Below are 22245 nucleotides of genomic sequence, written 5' to 3'. Positions count from 1 at the left end.
GAACAGGTTTGGCAGATTTTTCAAACTGCAAAACTTGTACAGTTATAGTGAAAGTAGGATGAGTTTACACCTTATACTAAATGATGGCTTGTTTCCAGCTAGTGAAACAATTTCAAACAAGCTTTAATTTGTAGAACAGATGTTTGTTTGGGCAGGTTCCTCCTATTTCCTCCCATTGTTTGGCCTAGCCAAAATCTTTGTGTAATAGAGTCAGAAATATTGCCTGGCTCATGAGGTTGGCATAAAAGGCATTGATCAGCCATGATGTCCAAGCCTGTCATTGCCGAGTTAGTATTTTACATCTTTGGCTATAAATAATAATTGGGTCACTAGCACTTGGCTCTAAATGAAAACTGAAACAAAAATAAGCACATTACTGAGCCATTTCCCCAGGGTCTTTTGGTATGCTTTGCAATAAAATGTTTACCGTGTGAATGTCAAAATTCACCTTCTCTGCATCCCAGAATATATTTCTTCTTCTTGCAGGGCTATTCTTGATTTGTACATTGCTATTGCCTTCCTTCAGGGTCAGGATATTAATTCAGCATTCCAGAACTCGACACATATTAGCAGACTGAATCTTTTTTGAATCACATATTTTGACATTCTATATTCAGCAGAATTTTGGAAAGTTGCTTTTTTCCAAGTACAGTTCCCAGGACATGCCAACCTTTTTCCACCTATCGTTCCCAGAATTCCGTAATCAAGAGGGTAGAGTAGTCTTGTTGACTGGTGAATTCTGAAAGATGAAGTCGAAAAAACATAATGATTTAAATTCTGCCATTGACTATCAACCAAATGAATGACTCTGATTGTTTCTAAGGATCTTATGTTGTTTTGCCTTTGCATCTGATAATAGGAGATAAACTTCCTCTGTACATGGAGGGTCCATTTGTTTATCCTGCCAAAGAACTGTTTGATAAACCAATTCAAAATATGCACATATCTAAACTAGAGGACATCATTGCCTACATCAGAGCTGGGCAACTGGGGTGGGGGAGGTGAGGAATGTTACCCCCCCCCATAGGAGATCATAAGGGACGGTGCCCCTTACACTCACTGTAATCTATCTTATCCTATCTCTCTCTCTCTCTCTCTCTATCTATCTATCTATCATCTCCCAAATGTGCTGTAGAAGCTGTGAGAGGCATTTTTGTGTTTTTATATCCTCCTGTGCCAGGAGAGGGCTTTTTTCAAAATCGGAAGAGACCAAAATACCTTCTAGTTTACTCATGATCTTTCAAAAAGTTATTCCTGGGCAAAAAAAAAAAAAAGCCCAGATAACCCCTAAATGTAGTGAAAATGCCCCACCCTCCACTAGGACACAATTGGGAGCAAAACTTTCTTTTAAAAATACAATGTTAAAAAGGGTTTTTTGGCAGTCCTGATGGCCAGAAAAACAGCCCTGGGAACTGCATGTGGTTCATGGGCCACAATTTGACTTCTCCAATCTAGACCTCAGAAAGGATACACCTTTAGATTAGCATGGTCACTGTTCTGAAAGGTGTGGTCTAAAGAAGTAACTTTTCCAAGTACTGCCATAATTTCAATGATCCTATGTAGTATCTATAATTTCTTACTATGTTCTACTCAGCCTTGAGGTATAAGGAGAGGGGAAATAAACAAAACAAACAAACAAATCGTAGTCATGATCACGTGTTGTGATAGTAAATTCCACAAGTAAACGATAGGGAATCTGAACTTTCCAAAGACTATTGAATGCCAATTCCCATTAATGATGTGAGGTTCCTCCTCCTGGCATTTGGTGTGATCTCCCACCTGTAACTATAAACATAATTAAAAAGCTACAGGTGACTTCAGAAAAAGTGGAATTATCTTTGTTAAATTACACTTGAGTGTAATTTAGTTATTTTGGCTTAACCACAAGTAACTAGTAGTTTGTGTCTAGTTATTTGTAAGTATGCCTTTTTTCTGTAGCTGTTGCAATAATGGAGAGTATCTGCATTGCCAGTATCACAATTGCACTTTCTGGTTGATGTATCTTTATTTTTCTCTTTTCCTGTTCTCTCAGGACAAAAGCCCTGGTGTTAGAACTGCTGGCAGCTGTCTGTTTGGTGCGGGGGGGCCATGAGATTATTTTGGCTGCCTTTGAGAACTTCAAGGAGGTGAGGCCTATCATAACACAAGTGTCCTTTGTGTACTGGCATGAGTTATCCAACATGAAGAAAAGGAGTTTGGGGTAAATGTACGAGTGCACATGGAAATGAATACATTAGTCAGATACATATGGATAATACTGGATACTTGTTAAATCTTTCTGGTTGTACAGATTAAGCATCCCCCAAATTGATTTCTGAACTCCAGTATCTTCAAACTTCAGATTGTCCACATAAGTGACTGAGACAGTGACACCTGGGTGCTGCATGAATGAGGGGGAACTTAGTCTAAAACTATGAGCCCAGGAATAGGTAGAGTAGTGGTTTTCAACCTGTGAGTCCCCAGATGTTTTAACCCTCAACTCCCAGAAATCCTAACACTTGGTAAACTGGCTGGGATTTCTGGGAGTTGTAGGCCAAAACACCTGGGGACACACAGTTTGAGAACCACTGTGGTAGAGAGAGGGAAATTGTTACGTTACATAAATCTGTAGTGCGGCAATGCCTGGCTTTGGGGCACAAATGCCCAAAGTCAGATCCAATGAGTTAATCTCACCCTGCCCATCTATGCCTAGGTTTAAGCTATATCACCAGTCCTGTCATGTGGTTTGGTATAGTTTACCAGAAACTTTGAAAGGATACATTTTGGCAATCCAGCGCCCAGAATCCTAGGATTCCCAATCACATGACTGATATATCCATGCAGCTTCCCAAAATGTTGGAAGAAATGCAACTGGTGACCCACTTCTTTCCTGTCTTAATGTGCTCCATATTCTTGCTGTCCTTCACTAGTGATGAAGACTGATTATCCAAGGCATGCCTATGTGTATCTCGCCTTCTAAAGCAGTGGTTTTCAACTGTGGTTCCTCAGATGTTTTGGCCTTCTACTCCCAGAAATCCTAACAGCTGGTAAACTGGCTGGGATTTCTGGGAATTGTAGGGCAAAACACCTGGGGACACACAGGTTGAGAATCACTGTCCTAAGATTTCAGGCAAGTGATTAGCAAATAGATGCCCTCCATTATGCATCTCCCTCCTTGAGCCCAGTTACCGTTACACGTTTTTTTAAGGTTCCTGTCAAAGTTTGTCTATGTCTGGGTTTTAATGGTATCCAGTTGTGCTTTTTAAAGTGAAAAGGTGAAAATAAAGACATAAGGCAAGTGGGCACCAAGTGTACCAGTTGGGCCGGAGGTGGGGAATAAAGTGTGTTTGGGAGGAAGGAGCCAGAATCAGGTCCATCTACTCATTCTTGTTGAAAGGACAGCTGATGGTGGTCCTGTCCTCCCTGAATGGACATGCAAGACTAGACCAAGGAAGTGATAATGGGGACAAGTCTGAGAAAGTATTTGAGAGAGGGAGAAAGAGTAGCTATGTGGAGGAGTACTTAAGGAGGTATTTGGAAAGCCAGCATACCAGGCACAGCCTGTAGTTGCATGGTTTGCTAACACTGAAGCACTTCTAAGACCCTGGAATGATTTCTCCTTCTCAGGTATGCAAAGAGCAACACCGCTTCGAGAAACTAATGGAGTATTTCCGCAATGAAGATAGCAATATTGACTTTATGGTAAGCAGCGAATTCTGGTGTCTGTGTTACATGAAAACCCAAGTTGGCATTTCCCATTGACATTGTTTATACCAGCAGCTCCCACCATGCAACAATGTGTAGAAAGAGGACTCTGGATTACTACAAATGCTGCACCTACTAAGTCCAAGATGAGTGGTATGCCTTGCAGTAAAGTAATACAGATCATGTCCTAAGCCGTGCTATAACTACCAACCATTGACTTGACCTCTATTCAAATCCCTCCTTTGCCCCAAGACTAGACACAGGGCAGCTTCCATATTAAAATATTGCAATTAAAGCATATGAAAGTTGACATTAAACCTGAATTAAACTATTCACCATATTAAAATAATGCAATTTAAAACAATGCAGTCCTTCCAGCCATTTGCTTAAAGCTCCAGTCCTACAACCCTGACTAAATTACAAAAATATAAACACACACATTGAGTTCAGGAAAGGGAGCTCAGAATCTATATTACATTCATATATCTATGCACATAAATATGGTTGGTAGGCCCTCATGATGCTGGAAATTTTCCCTGGTTTTGTCATCATGGGATAAAGGAACTATGTGGGCATTTTGAGATAATAGGAAGGGAAGAATTTGTTTAAACCTGGCCTTTTAACCCTGAGGCCCTCTGGGTGCTTTGGACTTCGGCTCCCAGAATTCCTGTCCACTGAACAAGCTGGATAGGGCTTCTGGGAGTTGGAGATGCCTGGTTTAAACCAAGGGAGTACTGCAACCACTCTTCCAGAAAAGCAAAAGATATCTGAATGCTGACCTCAACAGGCTGAAGGAGTGGTAGACTTTGGCTGAAGCCTCTCTGTCTGTCCATGGGTATATGTTTGCCTCAGAATAAAAGCATGGGCAGAGTGGCTGCAGGAAATCTAAATATATTCATTGACCTCAACTTGAAAAACTTGCTTAGGATATGTTTCATTCATACATACACACCTCTCAAGAGGACGGGAGGCGAGTCTCCATTGTTTCTCAGCCAGGAAAGTTGCTAGTCACCCAATCAACCTCTATTTATCTAAGTTTTGATCATGGTAACAACCACACCCCAGAGCCTAGGCTCATCTACATTGGCCACTGCCAGTCTGAATCACTACATATATTAATATAGGGCATTGAGTTGTTGCCTCTGGGGTTGAGTAAGGCAGGATATAAATGAGATAAATAAATAAATACTCCAGACTGACCCCAGATGTGGCCATACAGTCTGTGCCTAACCCGCAGTGGGGCAGAGGTGTCAAAATTGTGGCTCTCCAGATGCTTTGCACTCCAGCCCCTAGAAGCTCTAGTCAGCTTATCCAATGGCCAGGAATTCTGGAAGCTGAAGTCCAAAACATGTGGAGGGCCACAAGTCTTCACGGCACCACTGGTCTTCATGGCCCAGTTAAATCAAAACTGATTTGGCTCTGTTGGGTTGTCGCCTTATTTCCTGTCGCCGATGCCAAATGACTGCCAATCTCCAGGATTGCTCCAGCCTTCCAGGAACCCTGTGCTGATATCACCCTATGCAGAAACTTACTGGCAGTGCCTGGCATGCAGACACAAAATTAATAAGAACATCATCCCTGGCCTTGTTTTATTCAACTGCTGAGTATGCCTGCCCTGTTTGGGAAAAGTCTGCCCATGTGAAGCAGGTGAATATAGCACTGAACAAAGAATGAAGAATAATCACATGATGCCTCAAACATACACCTGTTGATAGACTCTATTAGCTAGCTAGCATTGCCCACCCCCCAAGTTGCTGCCAACTGTGTGAGAAATAAGGTGTGAACAGTGTGAAAGCCACCCACTATATGGCTGTCAGCCTCCTCCCAATAGACTCAAATCAAGGAGAAGTATCATGAGAACCATCACTCCTTTTAATGTTTCCCCAGCAACAGCAAGAGTGTTCCTCTGGACAGTTAAACCAGGAAATCCCAATTGGATGGCCCCCCACAAGGGTCTTCCTCCAAGGGCAAACCAAGAATGAGTGACTTGTTAGCCCCTGAACAGACTCAGAAGTGCAGTGGGCAGATCAAAAGACAACCTGCCAAAATGACACTACCTAGAAGAATTCTCCACTTTGTGTGACTGTGGAGCAGAACAAAAAGCTCTGCACTTGTATGCTTGCCCACAATGCCCTGCCTCACACACAGAGGAAGAACTGTTTAAAGCTACAGATAATGTGGTCGCTGTTGCCCATTTTTGGTCTTAAATTATTTAGCCACTTGTGTTCCTTCTATTTTATTGGTTTTATACTTGTTTATTTATGCAATGCTTTTGACACAAAAGCACAGATGCCATCACAACCAGGGAGAAAGGGGAAAGGGGGATAGAGTGGTGGCCCATGTGGACAGTGGGTAGTCCTTATCAGAGCTGGTTTTGCTGTCCACACTATTCTCAAACTGTGGGGTTTTGCCATATATTTGCCCAAACTCTGAAGCATTCCCTGACTTTCCTTAGCATGGGGCTAAACCAGTTTACCTATTTTACCCAACAATAAGAACCAGAAGTGCCTGGCCATTATGTAGACATCCAGGAACAACTTCTCAGCCACTTTGGGTTTGAGGACTTGTGTAAGCAATCCCGCATAGCCTGGGCCTGTGTCACCCCTGGGAGTGACTGCTGATCATTTCCCTCTGGTTATCACTCTGTTGTTTCAGAGTAGTACTGTGGCAGTTTTGTGAACATGCCACTGCAGACAAGTGGCCAATTAAATGATTTGCCATATTCCAGGTCAAGCTGTAGTTCTGCTTAGGGGAAGCCTGTCCTTGAACTTCCAGATCTTGTTGAACTCTCTTTTTGAAATCAAAACTAGCAGCATATTTTAGCTTGGAGCTCTTACTCAGTATGTGAAACTATAAAGAAATACTTTAGCCTTTGGAATGGAAAACCCCATATGAAACTGGGGGACCACTGAAACATGTGATCCTGGGGAAGGGAGCATGGCTGTCTGGGGAACTCAAGGAGATCATTGCTAGGCTCAGATTTGGTCTCAGTTTCTCCATTGCTGGTCTAGATGAAGCTACAGGAGAATAACAGATTGCATTAAGCTGTAAAAATCCTAACTTGGGCCCACCTCCACTTTTTCAGGTAGCCTGTATGCAGTTCATCAACATTGTGGTGCACTCGGTTGAGGACATGAACTTCCGGGTTCACCTGCAGTATGAGTTCACCAAGCTTGGTCTGGAAGAGTTCTTACAGGTAACATCCCTGCTTTTCATAAAGTCATGTTTAGCCTGAAGAAGAGAAGGCTGAGAGGGGACATGATGAGGGCCATGTATAAATATGTGAGAGAAAGTCATAGGGAGGAGGGAGCAAGCTTGTTTTCTGCTGCCCGGGAGACTAGGATGCAGAACAATGGCTTCAAACTACAGGGAAGGAGATTCCACCTGAACATGAGTAAGAACTTTCTGACTGTGAGAACTGTTTAGCAGTGGAACTCTCTGCCCAAGAGTGTGGTGGAGGCTCCTTCTTTTAAGGCATTTAAGCAGAGGTTGGATGGCCATATCTCAGGGGTGCTTTGAATGTGATTTTCCTGCTTCTTGGCAGGGGGCTGGACTTGATGGCCCACGAGGTCTCTTCCAATTCTATGATTTTATGATTCACTCTCCTTCAGAGGGCATTTAAATGTCAGCTGACAGCTGTATAAGTTCAGAGGCCAAGGATAGCAGACCATATTTCTGTCCTGAAATTAAATTATGTATATTGGAACTTAAAACACAGACTGGGCCCGAAATAACCAAGTATTAGCAGGAAATGCTTTCAGTAGAGTTTGTCTTGGTTTGAGGTGGAGCCCCCGGTGGCGCAGTGGGTTAAACCCCTGTGCTGGCAGGACTGAAGACTGACAGGTCGCAGGTTCGAATCCGAGGAGAGGCGGATGAGCTCCCTCTATCAACTCCAGCTCCTCATGCGGGGACATGAGAGAAGCCTCCCACAAGGATGATAAAAACATCAAATCATCCGTGCGTCCTCTGGGCAACGTCCTTGCAGACGGCCAATTCTCTCACACCAGAAGCAACTTGCAGTTTCTCAAGTCGCTCCTGACACGACAAAAAAAAAGGTGAATAGTGGTGCATAGATGCATGTGTTTGTGTCTTTGTATACATGAAAGATTGACAGAGATAGGATAGAACAAACAGGGAGTATAATATGCTGTGACTTGAGAACAGCCTTACCTTTTTTGAGAAAATGAAGATGTAATCTTGGGCACATCTGCACTGTAAAATTAATGAAGTTTGATGCCATTTGACCTGCCAAGACTCAATGCTATGGAATCATGAGAGTTGTAGTTGTCTTACCGTGTGAGGCATGCCTTCTTAATCCATGCTTAAAAACGGAGTGCTCTATGATACTTGAAAAACTTACTAATGTATCATGTCTTGAATTTTCCTAGACCAGAGTTCAGTCCACCAAAACCAGCTGAATTTGCACACAGTTTTGTAAAGCTAATGAAATGCCAACTTGCAGTTTCCTGAAAACTTTCTCTTTTCAAAAAACAAAAGGAAAAGTTCTTCCATTGCTGATTATACAAATTCCCCGTGCTAGAGGAAATTTCCCTCGCTCTGCAAGCATGTCCTCATGACTATGACTTCAGCTGGGAAAACAGACAACTATTATTTGCTTTTGTTTTAACCAGAAGTCTTTTTTTAATGGATGGAGTTCTGCCTATGATATGTGTGCCTGTCCCATTTTTAGCTCTGGTTAAATAGGTTTCAGTTATTACTGACTGTTCCCATCTTTTGAGTTGCCAAGTTCCTCCTTTTCAGTTTGTCTGTAATATCTGCCAAGCTGTTAAACATGCCTTTATCATCTCATTGGATAGAGAGGGCTGTGGTTAGTACAAATCTTCCAGTGAAGGGCTGTGATTTCTTAGTCCAGTGAAACCCGTCCACAGGAAATGACTGAATCAAAATCTGTTGTCTGTTTGTTCCTGGGAAAGAAGGGCAAATGATTACCGTATATACTCAAGTATAAGCTGGGTTTTTCAGCCCTTTTTTAAAGGCTGAAAAAGCACCCCTCGGCTTATACTTGAGTCAAAGTTATGTATTATTTTCCTCTGCTGCTGCTGCTGTTGTTGTTATTATTACATTTATTATTTAAATCTATTTCTTTTTATTATTATTACATTTACTTTACATTATTTTACTCAATTGTTATTTTTATTACATTTATTATTTTATTCAATTTTTATTATTGCATTTATTTTAGTCTATTATTATTGTTATTATTACATTTATATTATTTTTCTCTGTTATTATTATTATTATTATTACATTTATTATTTTACTCTATTTATTATTATTGGAAGGATACGTAAGCATATTTGCATTGAAGCAGGTTAGAATAATGGTTTAGTCAGACTTGGACAGTCTTATCTTAAATTACAGTTTTATGTAAATATTCAAAAACACTTAACCTACTGATGCCTCAGTTAATGTAATTTTATCGATATTTATTTTTATTTTGAAATTTACCAGTAGCTGCTGCATTTCCCACCCTCAGCTTATACTCGAGTCAATATGTTTCCCCAGTTTTTGGGGTAAAATTAGGTGTCCCGGCTTATATTCGGGTCAGCTTATACTCGGGTATCTACGACACATTCCTTTAGCATGGGAATCAGAATCATATCTCCTGAAAACCTAAGAGGAGTACATGGAAATTAATGACAATCCTGGACATTGCTGAAAGATCGTATTAGTAATAAAGATGGGAGTTCTGTATTCAAACATTGTATGTAGTTTTCAAAACATATGTGGTATTGTACTCCTTGTTGTTCAAGAAGCTAGAATGACAAAATTTAAACCCTTGGGAAAGGGAAAGTGGAAAGTCTAAGTCAAAATCCCTTGTTGTTTGTTCATTTTTAAAACTTCAGTTTCATCTGAAACTGAACATAATTCAAACCAGAAATCGGAAGGTGTGGGTCTTACCCACATATAAAGGTCATTGACCAAGAAGGGGAAACACGCACTGAGTAATGTAGGAAGAAGGCGATGGAATAAAGAAATGTAGAAGCACTATTGTACATTAAAGAACTTTAGAATTGAAGAACCAATCAGAGTAAAGTCTACCATCTACCTAAATGAGATTGCAACCCTCTTTTAAAGGAGGATGTTGTCGTGGGATGGATAGAAAGGAAGATATACGTATTTATGAGACATGAAAGTGTTCTTTCAGGATATCTCATAGAGTATTTGTAGATGGCACAAATTATTACTAGTCTAGTTTAGTAGCTACTCTGTCTTTCTAGGGATCCATGGCAATTATAATTCTGTAGAGAGTCTTACTCTATCATGCAGGTGGGTAATGTTTTGTCCTCCAGATGTTTTGACCTACAACTCACCTCAGGTTTGTCCAATCTGGACAGTACAAGGGATTGTGGAAGTTGTAGTCCAAAACACCTGGGAATTCACACCACAGTTCTCTCATGATACCTTGCGCTTCACTGTATTGTATTTCCTGAGATTTTGTTTGAAATAGTATGAAAACAATATAAATCAGTGCTGAAAGTACAAATCACTTCTCTTCCAGCAGTTTAATGAGTATACTGAACAAATATCATTAATCTTGACATTTAGTCGTGCACCAGCTTAAATGTATTGCGTGGATCTTCTCTCCCCTTTGCCCTATGCAGTTCTTTGGCTCTTGACTGGATTCTTTTTCTCTCTCTCTACAGAAGTCAAGACACACGGAAAGTGAAAAGCTACAAGTGCAAATCCAGGCTTACTTGGACAATGTCTTTGATGTTGGTGGGCTACTGGAGGATGCTGAGACTAAGAATGTGGCACTGGAGAAAGTAGAGGAGTTGGAAGAGCACTTATCCCATGTAGGTGCATCTCAAGGGTGGGAAGCTCTTTCAGTCTGAGGAACAAACTTGACTTCAGAGTTTTTTGGGGACAGCTAGGTAGGAGGGTTGATCCATTCAAGAGATGGGTAGGGTGAGCCCAAAGGGTTGGCCAGAAATCCCAGCTCTTGTTGTCTGTAACTAAATCAGGTAGTTAAATGTTTTGTAGGGGGGCATATAGCAGATAAGGAACCATCAAACTATGGCTTCATAGGGAAGGTGGTATAGCCTTTTGGAGATCTAGAGGGCTGGATTTGAACTCAGAGCAAGTGTAGTCATTTATCACAGGGCTTCTTAAACCGTTTTCACTTATGACCCCTTTCAGTCCAATAAATTTGTATGTGATCCAGGATATATAGGTATGGAAAATAGGTATGTAAAAATCAAACATTTGTGGATGATGATGATCATCATCATCTTTTATTTATACCTCGCTACCATCTCCTAAAGGGACTTGTGATGGCTTACAAGCACACAGTGGTGCCATATAACATATAAAATAGAATATAACAACATTAAAACCAATAACACTTTAAAAACCAAAAATATAAAATTAACAAGAACAATAAAATCAATAAAATATGGCAATAGATAATAAAACAACATTTGCTAGACTTGCTATGCAGAATTATTTTTCTTTTTGTGGAGTACAGCTGAAGCATTTTCTGCAGTGTCCACTGTAAACACTGCATGTTGTTGCTAACAGATTTGTGTAAATGGGTAGCATTCAGAGCTGTTATCAATTTTTTGTAAGCCCAATATTGAGCTAAGAGGACCCCATTTGGGGTTAGAGCCCATAGTTTAATAAACAGTGTCTATCATAACAAGAAAACTTCCAGGTTAAAGTTTCATTTAGTCCAGGATAATGTTTCTAACAGCGCTGCCAATAGTCTGTGTTTCTGAAGGCTATAAATTTCTGGCAGTCTCCCTTGTGGTTTGTCCACCTGCCATTTGATATTCAGTGATATACTGCCTCACCGTTGATAAACCTGTCATCTATTAATTTGTGTCATTTTCTAGTAAAGTTGGCAAAGACAGGGACCATCACTACATCATCTTGTGGTAGTTCCCGTAATTCAGTAAATCGGTCGTACATTGTGGATAAGAGCAGAAAGAATAACAGCTGCATTAAATAGGTTGCATCATATATTTCTATAAATCCCCGCAACCATAAGAGCCATTAATTTTTTTTAAATTCTGTGAACCAACAAACACAAGACCCGTGACATTTTCAGGAAGACTGCCTTGCATATGAAATTTTGGACAGATAGTTTTCTGAGTAGGCATGCCAACTTGCTGACCTCTTTTTTTGTTCGTTTTGTTTGTTCAGTTGACAGAAAAGCTACTGGATCTGGAGAATGAGAACATTATGCGGGTGGCAGAGCTGGAGAAACAGCTATTACAGCGGGAGAAGGAATTGGAAATTGTCAAGGTACACAGGGAAGAGAAAGTGGTGGGGGAGGCTGGGGCTGATCTTCAGTTTAAAGCGGTGGTTTTCCAGTCGTGTGAGTTGGGGAATTCCCTGCTTTCTCAGAAGCTTATAAGTAAAATTTTCAGTAATGAGAAGATCAGCTTGCTGGATGGTGCTCCTAGCCAGGAGGGATGAAGGGATACATACCTTAGGGAGTCCAGTTTTTTACAGACGGGGAGGAAGGAGGCTCAATAGGCTCAGATTGTGTTTCCTACAATCTATTTTGACCCCCCCCCCCAATGGCACAATGGGTTAAACCCTTGTGCTGGTAGAACTGCTGATCGACAGCTCAGCGGTCTGAATCTGGGGAGAGCGGGTTGAGCTCCCTCTGTCAGCTCTAGCTCCTGATGCTGGAACATGAGAGAAGCCTCCCACAGGATGGAACATCAAACATCCAGGCATCCCCTGGGCAACGTCCTTGCAGACAGCCAATTCTCTCACACCAGAAGTAACTTGCAGTTTCTCAAGTCACTCCTGACACTAAAAAAGAGTACATTTCAAATTGCCTTCAGAAGCTTTTGCAGATGTTTTTGCAGAAACATTCATGGTGTTCGTGAAGAGGGAGATCAACATAGGAGGAGATATCCATAAGTAGGAAGCTCACAAGGTGCTGACTGAAAGAATTGTAACCTTGCTTTTCTCCCCTGTCCAAAAGAGAAATGAACTAAACAATCAATCCTTGCTCCCTTGAATAGTGCATTTGAGAACAAGCTCTACAACTTGCCAGCTTCACCATGTGGGCAGAATTTTGTCCTGTATTTTGAGGTTGGATTTCAGTGAGAGATAAGTAGTGAATGGCCTTCAGTAAGTGGAGTGAGAAGCCACCTGCCTTATCTAGTATCTGTGTCTTCTTGGACAGGAAACCTATGAAAGTGCCAGCAACCAAGTGCACACGCTGCGCAGGATCATCAAAGAGAAAGAGGAGGCTTTCCGGCGCCACTACTCTTCGCATCCGGCAGGGGGTGACCACTTGCCACTGCCACCCCCTCCAGAAGTGGAGATCAACTTCAGCGACATCCCCGAGGATGACCTCCGTCTCCCAGCCCTGCCTCCCATGGAGGCTGCCCCTCCACCCCCGCCACCTCCTCCTCCGCTTCCCCCGCCGCCTCCTCCGCTCCCAGGTATGTGTGTTCATGCTGCGGAGCAAAGAAACCAGCGTCCATGTGGCAAGGAGAGTGCCTGATCCCTCTCTGTTGCTTTTCTCCAACAGATAAGTGTCCGCCGGCCCCACCGCTCCCTGGTACATCTCCAGCCATGATCCTGACTATGGGATTATCAGGTATATTTCACTTCTTACAGAAAGGGATAAAGACGAAGGTATAGGCCAGAGGTGGAGAAAGTATAGAACTGTGTCTCTTTTTCTCAGTCTCCCATATAAGCTGAACAACCAAATCCTATATATGTATTCCCAAAAGTAAATCACATGACCTTTTGTTGGGGCTCAATTCCTAAATTGTGTATTTAGGGATGCAGCCAGGAAGTGGATGCATTTGTTTGATTTGATATGCAGAAAGGGAAAAGACTGTGTGTTGACAGCTGCACAAGATCCTATGTCTACATTTCAGATATCATAGTTTCAGAAAAAAACAACAAACACCACAGAATACTACCGGAAGTTGCAGCCAGTGTTTTGTTGGAACAGAGCTTTCTCAGTAATGACTTTTCCCAAGTGATTTGTTGGACTTGGGCTGAAATCTGCCCTGTTGTATTTCACTGTAATCAGCAATCACTTGTGTCCAAGTAGGATGGCCTTCCAAGCTTAGGGTCTTAGCGGTGGGTCTGAGGTGACTGTGGAGACCTATTCTTGACCCACATGTTCTTCCACAGTGAGGATATGTTGTATTCCACACTTGTTTGGTCAAATAATTTATGTACTCCTCTGTTTCCCAAGCAATCCGGATTAAGAAGCCCATCAAGACCAAATTCCGCTTGCCGGTCTTTAATTGGACGGCACTGAAACCTAACCAGATTAGTGGCACAGTCTTCAGTGAACTGGATGATGAGAAGATCTTGGAGGTGAGCAAATGAGGGAAGCCAGTACTGAAGTGTAATATTTAGAAGTGTCATTCCCAGTAAAGAAAAACAAATCACCTTCTAATCTATTGTTTTGGTATCATGACGAAGCAAGACAGGGTGTTAGCACACTGCTTAGTGCTGGTCAGAGGCCATAATAAAGTTTTGTATTATATTGTATTGGCTAATATAGGGTAAGGACCCTTTACCAACAGAAAGTGCCTGTTTTTCAAATCTGAAAGGATCCACTTGTGATTTTATTTTAATCAATTTATCCTATCGTAGAGTTTTCTGAGCAAAATTTGTTCAGAATGTGTTTGCCATTGCCTTCCTCTGAGGCTGAGAGACTGTGACTTTCCATGGCTGTGGGGAGATTCAAATTCTGGCTTCCAGAATCCAATGTTCTCCAGAGTCCAATCCTCAAACCCTTCCACCACAATCACTTTCTCTCTTGATGTTGCTGGACTGAAATTCTCAGCAGCTCTAGCCAGTAGGCCCAATGGAGAGGAATACAGTGATATCCTTTCCCAGCCCCTACCAAAAAAACTGTGTTAAATGAGTTGGGTGATGTGAAAGGAGATATAAAAATGAACTACCCACAGCTGATGATGTTGACAGCTGCCTAAACTTCACATCATGATTTGAAATATTCAGCAAATTATTTTGTAGCTGGCTTCTAATCTGATTTGTGGAGCTCTCATTATTCATTCAGTTGATTCAAGGTAACACACACACACACACACAAGACTCTCCTGTTTATGCTATCAGCATCCCAACTTATAGTTTACTTGATTCTAATGCTCACCTTTTTTGACTAAATTACATTGCCAAAATTGAGGTTGTATCAGAATCACATCAATAAACTCACCTACATGAAAAAGCCCAGAGCAACCCATAGAAGCCCGGAGAAGGAGGAGGAATTCCTGGCTGTGGTGGGCATTGCATTCAATGGAGCATTTTACTCACGTAAATACAGTACTTGGTAGCAACCTGTGTGTGTGGTCTGATTATAGCCAGGAGATAGAGAAGTAACTCTTCCAATTCTCTTCCTTTTCACAGGACCTTGATCTTGACAGATTTGAGGAGCTCTTTAAGACCAAAGCCCAGGGCCCTGCCATCGACCTCCTCTGCTCCAAGAACAAGGCATCCCATAAAGCTGCCAACAAGGTCACTCTGCTGGAGGCCAACCGGGCCAAGAACCTGGCCATCACTTTGCGAAAGGCGGGCAGGACCTCAGAGGAGATCTGCAAAGCCATCCACACGTGGGTAACATTACCTGTGGTTTTGCTTCTAGACTTCCAAGGCAATGAGTTATTCCTCTAAAGGTCTAAGGCCTTTTTCTGACTCTTGTTGCAAAAGGCACCCACCCCCAGTAGCCAGGTTACATACATAATACTCAAAGCAGTGATGTTATTGTGGTATGTGCAGTAGAAAAACACACAATCAGTTCTCCCCTTCCCAGTACAATGCACAACAAAAGCAAATAAAAGGAATTCTCAATTTGTTATTCTTTTGTAACACCTACATTACTACTTGAGATAGTCAACACAAACTCTATACATCCATAATTATTGTATGGTAATAGTTTATACCTATGGCATTGTGTTTCTTTTATCTTGCAAGCTCTCTTGAGTCCTAGCTTTGGGGAAAAGCTGACTAAAAATAAAGATATGCAACCTTGAATGTGGAGGAATAATAATATATAGGAATGCTAACATTGTAATGTAATAGTGCTGGTATATTGTATGTAATATTAATAATATTGTAATATAATATGTTGTATATTGTATATACAACTTATGATATGGTACAACATATTATATAATATTAATAGTATAATGTACTGGTAATGTATTATATATATTGTGGTATAATAATATAGTATAATATATAATAATATGATAATTGTATATTACTAGTAATAATTGTAATAATTAATAGTAATAATTGATAATTGTATATTACTAGTAGTATTGCAGTATAATGTGTTATTATCTTTGATATAGATGTGGATTTGTTTTTGGGATCTGTGGGGTTGGTTATTTTTGCTCATCTCTCTAGGAATCTTTTTCTTCAGCATGATTCCATGGTCAGTTTCTAGTGAATGTGGAGTTATTCAAATAAGTTGATGGCTATATAAATTATATTTATCATTGAAAAACCAATTTTAAAATCTTTTTTTGGGAAACAAAATAGGTTTGACCTGAAGACACTACCGGTGGATTTTGTGGAGTGCCTCATGCGCTTTTTGCCGACAGAGAATGAGGTAAAGCTGCTGCGTCAGTATGAGAAAGAGCGGAAACCACTGGAAGAGCTCTCGGATGAGGACCGCTTCATGCTCCACTTCAGCAAAGTGGAGCGCCTGACACAGCGCATGGCCATTATGGCCTTCCTAGGCAATTTCAGTGAAAACATCCAGATGCTCATGCCGGTGAGTTCACCTAGCAAAATGGGAGCCTCTGCTCTTGCTTTATGTCTATAATGCATGAGAAGAAATAGGGCAGGGTGCGGGGGCGGTTGGTCATGTCAACCAGCCCACCACATTTCTACATTTGACTTACAACCAGCCCACCACATTTCTAGGTTTGACTTCTGCAGATAATGATTGTTCATAGATTTGATTAAGATGTTCTCTCTAAGAATCTCTTGGTCCTCCAGAGTGGCTCTGTGGACATCTTCCAGCAAAAGTAGGCTATAGGGTCTTGCTGAAGGACATATCAGCGAGATGCACTCAGGTTAAAAAGTAGCATGTTTTTTTAATTTGTGCTTTTTTATATTTATGTGGGTCTTATGGCCATAACCCCAGTGAATATGGAGGGATGACTGTAGTTCCCTGAAGCCTCTGACTCTGACTTCTAACCTTCTTTGTTTATCAGTGTTACTTCATAATTGTCCCCCTATCCATTCGCTTACCCCTGTATTGTGTGTGTGTGTGAAAGAGAGGAATCCAGCTATTGATATAGCTGGAATGAGGCTCCTTGTGTTTGATTGGATTTGGTCTTGAGCGAGGACTGTAAGGCTCCTTCTATACTGCCATTTAATCCAGATTATCAAAGCAGATGATCTACATACTCTTCTTTGAACTGGATTATATGAGTCTACACTGCCATATAATCCAGTTCAAATCAGATAATCTGGATTTTTATACAGCAGTGTAGAAGGGGCCTAAATCTGGATTTATGTTTTTCTCACATGGAAGACTGAACCATTTCAAAAGTTTTGGCATCACTTGGTGACAGCTTATAAAAGAGTTTACCCATTTACATTATTTTTTTTTCATATTTCAGAACTTTTTTGTGAAAATGCATGCAACCCCCCCCCCCCCAATCTTTTTTTTCTTGCACAAAATGCATCAGATGAAAAATGTTTTATGGCAATTGACTATTTTCTCAGAGGGAATCTTTATGGTGTTGTTGCACTCTTTTTCATTGAAGTCGCCATCTTTTTATTTATTTACTTACTATATTTCGAAGCCATCTTTCTTGACCCTGAAGAGTACTCAAGGCGGCTTACAGCTTAGGCAATAATTCAATGCCTTAAAACTAATATATATCCAATATACAATGAAATAAACATTCAATTAAAAGTTTTAAAACCAGATTAGAAAACATTAAAAACATTTAAAACATTACAATTAGGATTGTAATTATTTTGTTCTGGTACTGGGGAAACTCACGTAGAATTGCATGCTTACTCTTCAGGAAGTATATTCCTTGTTTACCTGTTTGAAGAGGCTAGTCCTGTGCCAAATGACAATTTCATGTCATATATTTAATGAAATAGATTTCAAAACAGAGTTGTATAAAATGTGGCCCTCCAGATGAATGTTGGACTGCAACAACCAGCCTTTACCATTTCCTAATGGATTTTGCAGTACCGCAGTATATGAAGGGCCTCATGTTGCCCACTCCTGTTTTATATGAACTGTATTCTTGCTGTCCTTTTAAAAATTGAAGAGATGCATTCTTTAAAGCAATGTCATGAATATTTTCCTAGCAAGAATAAACATAATTACATCATTGCATAACCTCCCAATTACCTAGCAGTCTCATTTGGGGGTAATTGACATATTTTGCATTCCTGGCATCTTGGAAATGCCACTGCATCAGTACATGTGGGACAAGTAGGTCAGTGGCCCTTTGGCCAGTGCTGCACAGCAGCTTCAAGGGAAGGACACAAGAATGCTCTTTTCCCAGCTTGAAAAAGTTACTTTTGAGGACTGCCCTTAGCCAATGTTCAGGCACTCTGAGAGAAATGGGATTCATTTTCAAAAAACCCAAGGTCTTTTTGCTTGTATAGGGTGCTGTGTGAAGATGTCACAATTTTCTGTTTTCCTGAGGGCGTGGAGACATTTTACACTGGCAAAGTGGCAAGCAAATTATACTTGTCTTCTTTTTCTTTTTTAATCTGTTGAAAATGGATTTCAGTCTATAAAAGCTTACGCTAAAAATGTCTACTTCCAAATTTGCATTGAAATTGGTCCTGGGTTCATTTTGGGCTTTTTGTGCTATAACAGTTTTTTCTTTGAATCCCATTTTTAGTCTTCCTCCTTCCTTCCTTCCTTCCATCCATCCATCCATCCATCCATCCATCCATCCATCCATCCTCTTGTTCTTTAGGCCTTTTTGTACAGTCTGGGAGGTCATGCACTTGGACAAAGACTGGCACACTCCCCTTTGCCCTTGACTTCCATGTGCACATTGTTTCTTTGTGTACAAAGCCTGATCCTTTATAAGCTGGGCACATTTTAAAGGCCCTGCTTACAAAACAGCAGGGGGCTCAGTAGCACTTTTCCATTCCCGCACACATTTAACCAGATTGCAGACCTGCATGTAAAAAGAAGTTCTAATTACTTTACGTTTGGGCATATAGTGGCCTTCGGGTGGCAGAAACACCTTGGTCTAACTTTGAACCTTGTATCAGAGTCTCCCTGAAAACAAATGGAGTGAGGCAGAGCTTCCCCCGCCGTTTCCTTATTGGGCCTACACCTGACTCATTTTGACCCATGTTCACAGCAGATTCCTGCTAGGGCAGAAGTGTCAAACTTGTGGTCCTTCAGATGTCGGACGCTTCAGCTCCCAGAAGTCCTAGTCAGCTTGTCCAGTGGCCAGGAATTCTGGGAGCTGAAGTCCAATACTCTGGAGGGACAGAGCTTGACCCCACTGTCCTAAGGGAATGCGGCTTTTAACAATACAGGCCCCTCTTTCTATTTTATAGTGGCTGGGATGTGTTTCTGTCCTAGTCTCGTGACAATATGTGTAATATTTTGGGATTTGTTCTTTTGTAGCAACTAAGCGCCATCATTGCTGCTTCAGCATCTGTCAAATCTTCTCCGAAGCTCAAGCGTATGCTCGAGGTAAGTCACTCTGCTGGTGTGAATACATGCGTCCAGTGTCTTTCCCTTCACTACTGAGGTTCTGAAGGCTCCGGGGTACAAGGAAATACTCTCTGAAGTTAACTTCCATGATGTGCTCCAGCAGTTATTAACTGGGGAGTCTTCATACTATGTAACCATCCGATATGTTGATGACCTCCTTTGTGACACAAATTCTCTTCCCTTGCAGATCATCTTGGCCCTTGGAAACTACATGAACAGCAGCAAACGGGGTTCAGTATATGGTTTCAAGCTACAAAGTCTTGATCTGGTAATTAGGGGGGATTACTTTAAACAGATAGCATAATGTGCCCATAAACTCAGGTGTGTGTGACCACACCATTGTGAGAAGGAACCCTCTCTACCTTTGTGCTTAGATATGCACCTAGGAAGGTTCATCAGACATGAAAATAGGATTCCCTTGCATTCCAATTGCCTTTTCAGGCAGAGAGAATACCTGAGTCCTTGGCAGACTTGTCACACAGCCTCAGCAATCTGGATACAGACTGTCTGTGGCATGGATTACACCTTGGAAGACAGAGGTTCCCGGCAAAACTATTATTTTTTGCTGTCCTAGCTAAGTTTAGCTTATATAACCAGGTTTAGCTAATATAACTTTTAAAAAATGCCCACCTACAACAAAATAGCATCCTTGTTTAACATCCTTTGTTTGGTCCCCATTTCTGTTTGTACCTGGTCACAGATATCATTCAGTATTGGCAGAAATGGGTAGAAATCTGGTACTTTATATAGGTCCCCAATTCCTTGCTTGGTTGCAGGCAGCCTCTTGTCATGGTGGGCTCTTGTGTGCCCACATCCATTTACACCCACCTGCATATTTCTGTAAGGAGTACCTAGGTTCACATGTGTATCTGTGCCTCTTGCCACATTTGTGCAAAACAATGTAATCATGCCTTAACTTACTTTTCTTCCCCGCCTCTACCCTGGAAGCTATTGGACACTAAGTCAACTGACCGAAAGTTGACACTCCTGCACTTCATTGCTATGATGGTGAAGGAAAAATACCCAGAGCTCAGCACCTTCTGGCAGGAACTGCACTTTGTGGAGAAAGCAGCTGCAGGTAGGGCTTCACTTTGCACTGGTCAATTTGGGGGGCAAGGTTTTGTGAGACCAGTTGCTCTCGTTGCAATGGTGTAGTAATGGTGAGGCCACAGACCATATTCTAGTTCTTGGGAACCACTGGTGGTCCACGGACCACAGGTTGGGAACCACTGAGTTATAGGGATCAGTTGGGAAGTAATAGGAAAGGACTGAGCCTGAGATCACAGGGCATCATGGCCAGCAAGCGTGACTAGCCAGGCAAATTGGTTCAGTGTTTGGGCCTGGTGCAAAGCAGCTTTCTAGTTATAGACCTTCGGTGTTTGGGAGGAAATTCAGTTTGTGCCCAGTAAAGAGAGATGGAAAAGGAATTTGAAAAAATTTATTTATTGCGATGACAACTTCTAGCCAGGTTCTGAACCCCATCCTAGCATGAGGATTCAGGGAGAAGTAGTCCAAAATGGCTTTCCCAAGCTCTGCTGCAAACGATGGGCACTCACAATAAGTGGGCTAGGTCAGTGGTTCTCAACCTGGGGTCCCCAGATGTTTTTGGCTTGAAATCCTAACAGCTGGTAAACTGGCTGGGTTTTCTGGGACTTGTAGCCCAAAAACATCCGGGGACCCCAGGTTGAGAACCACTGGGCTAGGTAGAAGAAAGCACTGAGGAAAAAAAAGTACAGTGGTGAACAAACAATTGACACTCTGTCTTTAGTACAGAAGGAAGTCGATCAGACTGCATTCACAGTAGAGGTGGGAACCCTGTGGTCCAGCTGTTGTCAGGTTATAGATCACACCATCCCTGGTCATAATACAAAGGGATCTGCATCTGATGGTGTGCACTTCATTAGTCTCCAAAGCACGGCAGGATCCCTTTGATTACAGACTTATAAGGCTATGCAATTAAATGCTACCATATTGGTCACAGTTTCTAGCACCATCCTCCAGTACGGGAAACCTGATCTGAATCCAGTTCCTGCTGCTGCTGCTCCAACAAAACCACATTCTGAGGAATGCTTTGGGTGTACTGAGTGTTGGCAGAGATAGCAAGCTACCAGTGCCCTCTACTGGAGATCTGTTATAGAGGCGCAGAGAAAAGAAGTGTGAGCTCCCAAGCATAGAACTCTGGAGTCATACCTGGAGTGTCAGAGGGACCTGGGCCCAATCGTAGCTCTTTTCAGCATGCACGCAAGATTTTTAAAAGAGTTATATCATCACTAACCATTATACAAGGGACAGAGTTTTGAAATATTGTTTCTCTGGACTTAAGCTTCCCAACAATTCCACAAGCTTAATCTCCTCCAAGAACCACATGCAGCCTCCTGCCTCACTGACATTCAACAGGACTATGCTGTTGAATTCTATTCTTAATGCTAAATGCATCACTTCTGTTCCAGCCTCCAATTCAGGAATTGTAAAATTCTATTAAAAGCAGACCAAACAAGCCTCAGGTTTCCCTAAAAGTGCTCCAAGCTCCATTTCCCTTCCTTCCGAGGGGCAGATTTCTCTCACTTCCTGTTGTCTCAGCCCCGTTCTTAACTATGAGTCATCTGCAAGTTGGATGTTTGTATCTCGGAGACTTCCTTTATTGTATTTATTTGGGGAAACTCCACTTGACTTCCACTTTGGGTAGAGTTCCAAGCTGCGCTTAGCTTAGCAGGCTAAACAGCTGTGCTACAGAAAAATCCTGCTGAGCAGAAGATCGGCAGTTCGAGTCTGGGTCAGGGTGAGCAACTGCCGTTAGCCCCAGCTCACCTGCCCACCTAGCATGTTTTAACAGGAAGGTAATAAAAAAGCACCCTTAAGGACAC

At 41.7% G+C, this 22245-nt stretch overlaps 1 protein-coding gene across 6 annotated transcripts in view; it reads left to right on the top strand.

Annotated features, from left to right (window-relative positions):
* The window catches only part of FMNL3 (formin like 3), a 108323-nt gene that overhangs the window by 71959 nt on the left and 14119 nt on the right, over window positions 1-22245 (top strand). For all 6 annotated transcript variants that reach the window (XR_010909245.1, XR_009630699.2, XM_067463881.1 and 3 more), the window contains 13 exons: window positions 2033-2126; window positions 3607-3681; window positions 6770-6880; window positions 10353-10502; window positions 11851-11952; window positions 12851-13112; window positions 13202-13270; window positions 13883-14007; window positions 15064-15266; window positions 16201-16435; window positions 19292-19360; window positions 19569-19649; window positions 20330-20459. Coding sequence is in view for 4 of the 6 variants with exons in the window: in XM_067463881.1 (XP_067319982.1) it covers window positions 2033-2126; window positions 3607-3681; window positions 6770-6880; window positions 10353-10502; window positions 11851-11952; window positions 12851-13112; window positions 13202-13270; window positions 13883-14007; window positions 15064-15266; window positions 16201-16435; window positions 19292-19360; window positions 19569-19649; window positions 20330-20459 (1706 nt within the window). In the remaining 2 variants the exon portion in view is untranslated. The remainder of the gene's footprint in view (window positions 1-2032; window positions 2127-3606; window positions 3682-6769; window positions 6881-10352; window positions 10503-11850; window positions 11953-12850; window positions 13113-13201; window positions 13271-13882; window positions 14008-15063; window positions 15267-16200; window positions 16436-19291; window positions 19361-19568; window positions 19650-20329; window positions 20460-22245) is intronic.

Source organism: Anolis sagrei, chromosome 2 (assembly GCF_037176765.1).
Source record: "Anolis sagrei isolate rAnoSag1 chromosome 2, rAnoSag1.mat, whole genome shotgun sequence".
Taxonomy (NCBI): Eukaryota; Metazoa; Chordata; class Lepidosauria; order Squamata; family Dactyloidae; genus Anolis; species Anolis sagrei.
The sequence above is the reverse complement of the archived record's forward strand: the minus strand, read 5'-3'. Positions and strand labels throughout refer to the sequence as shown.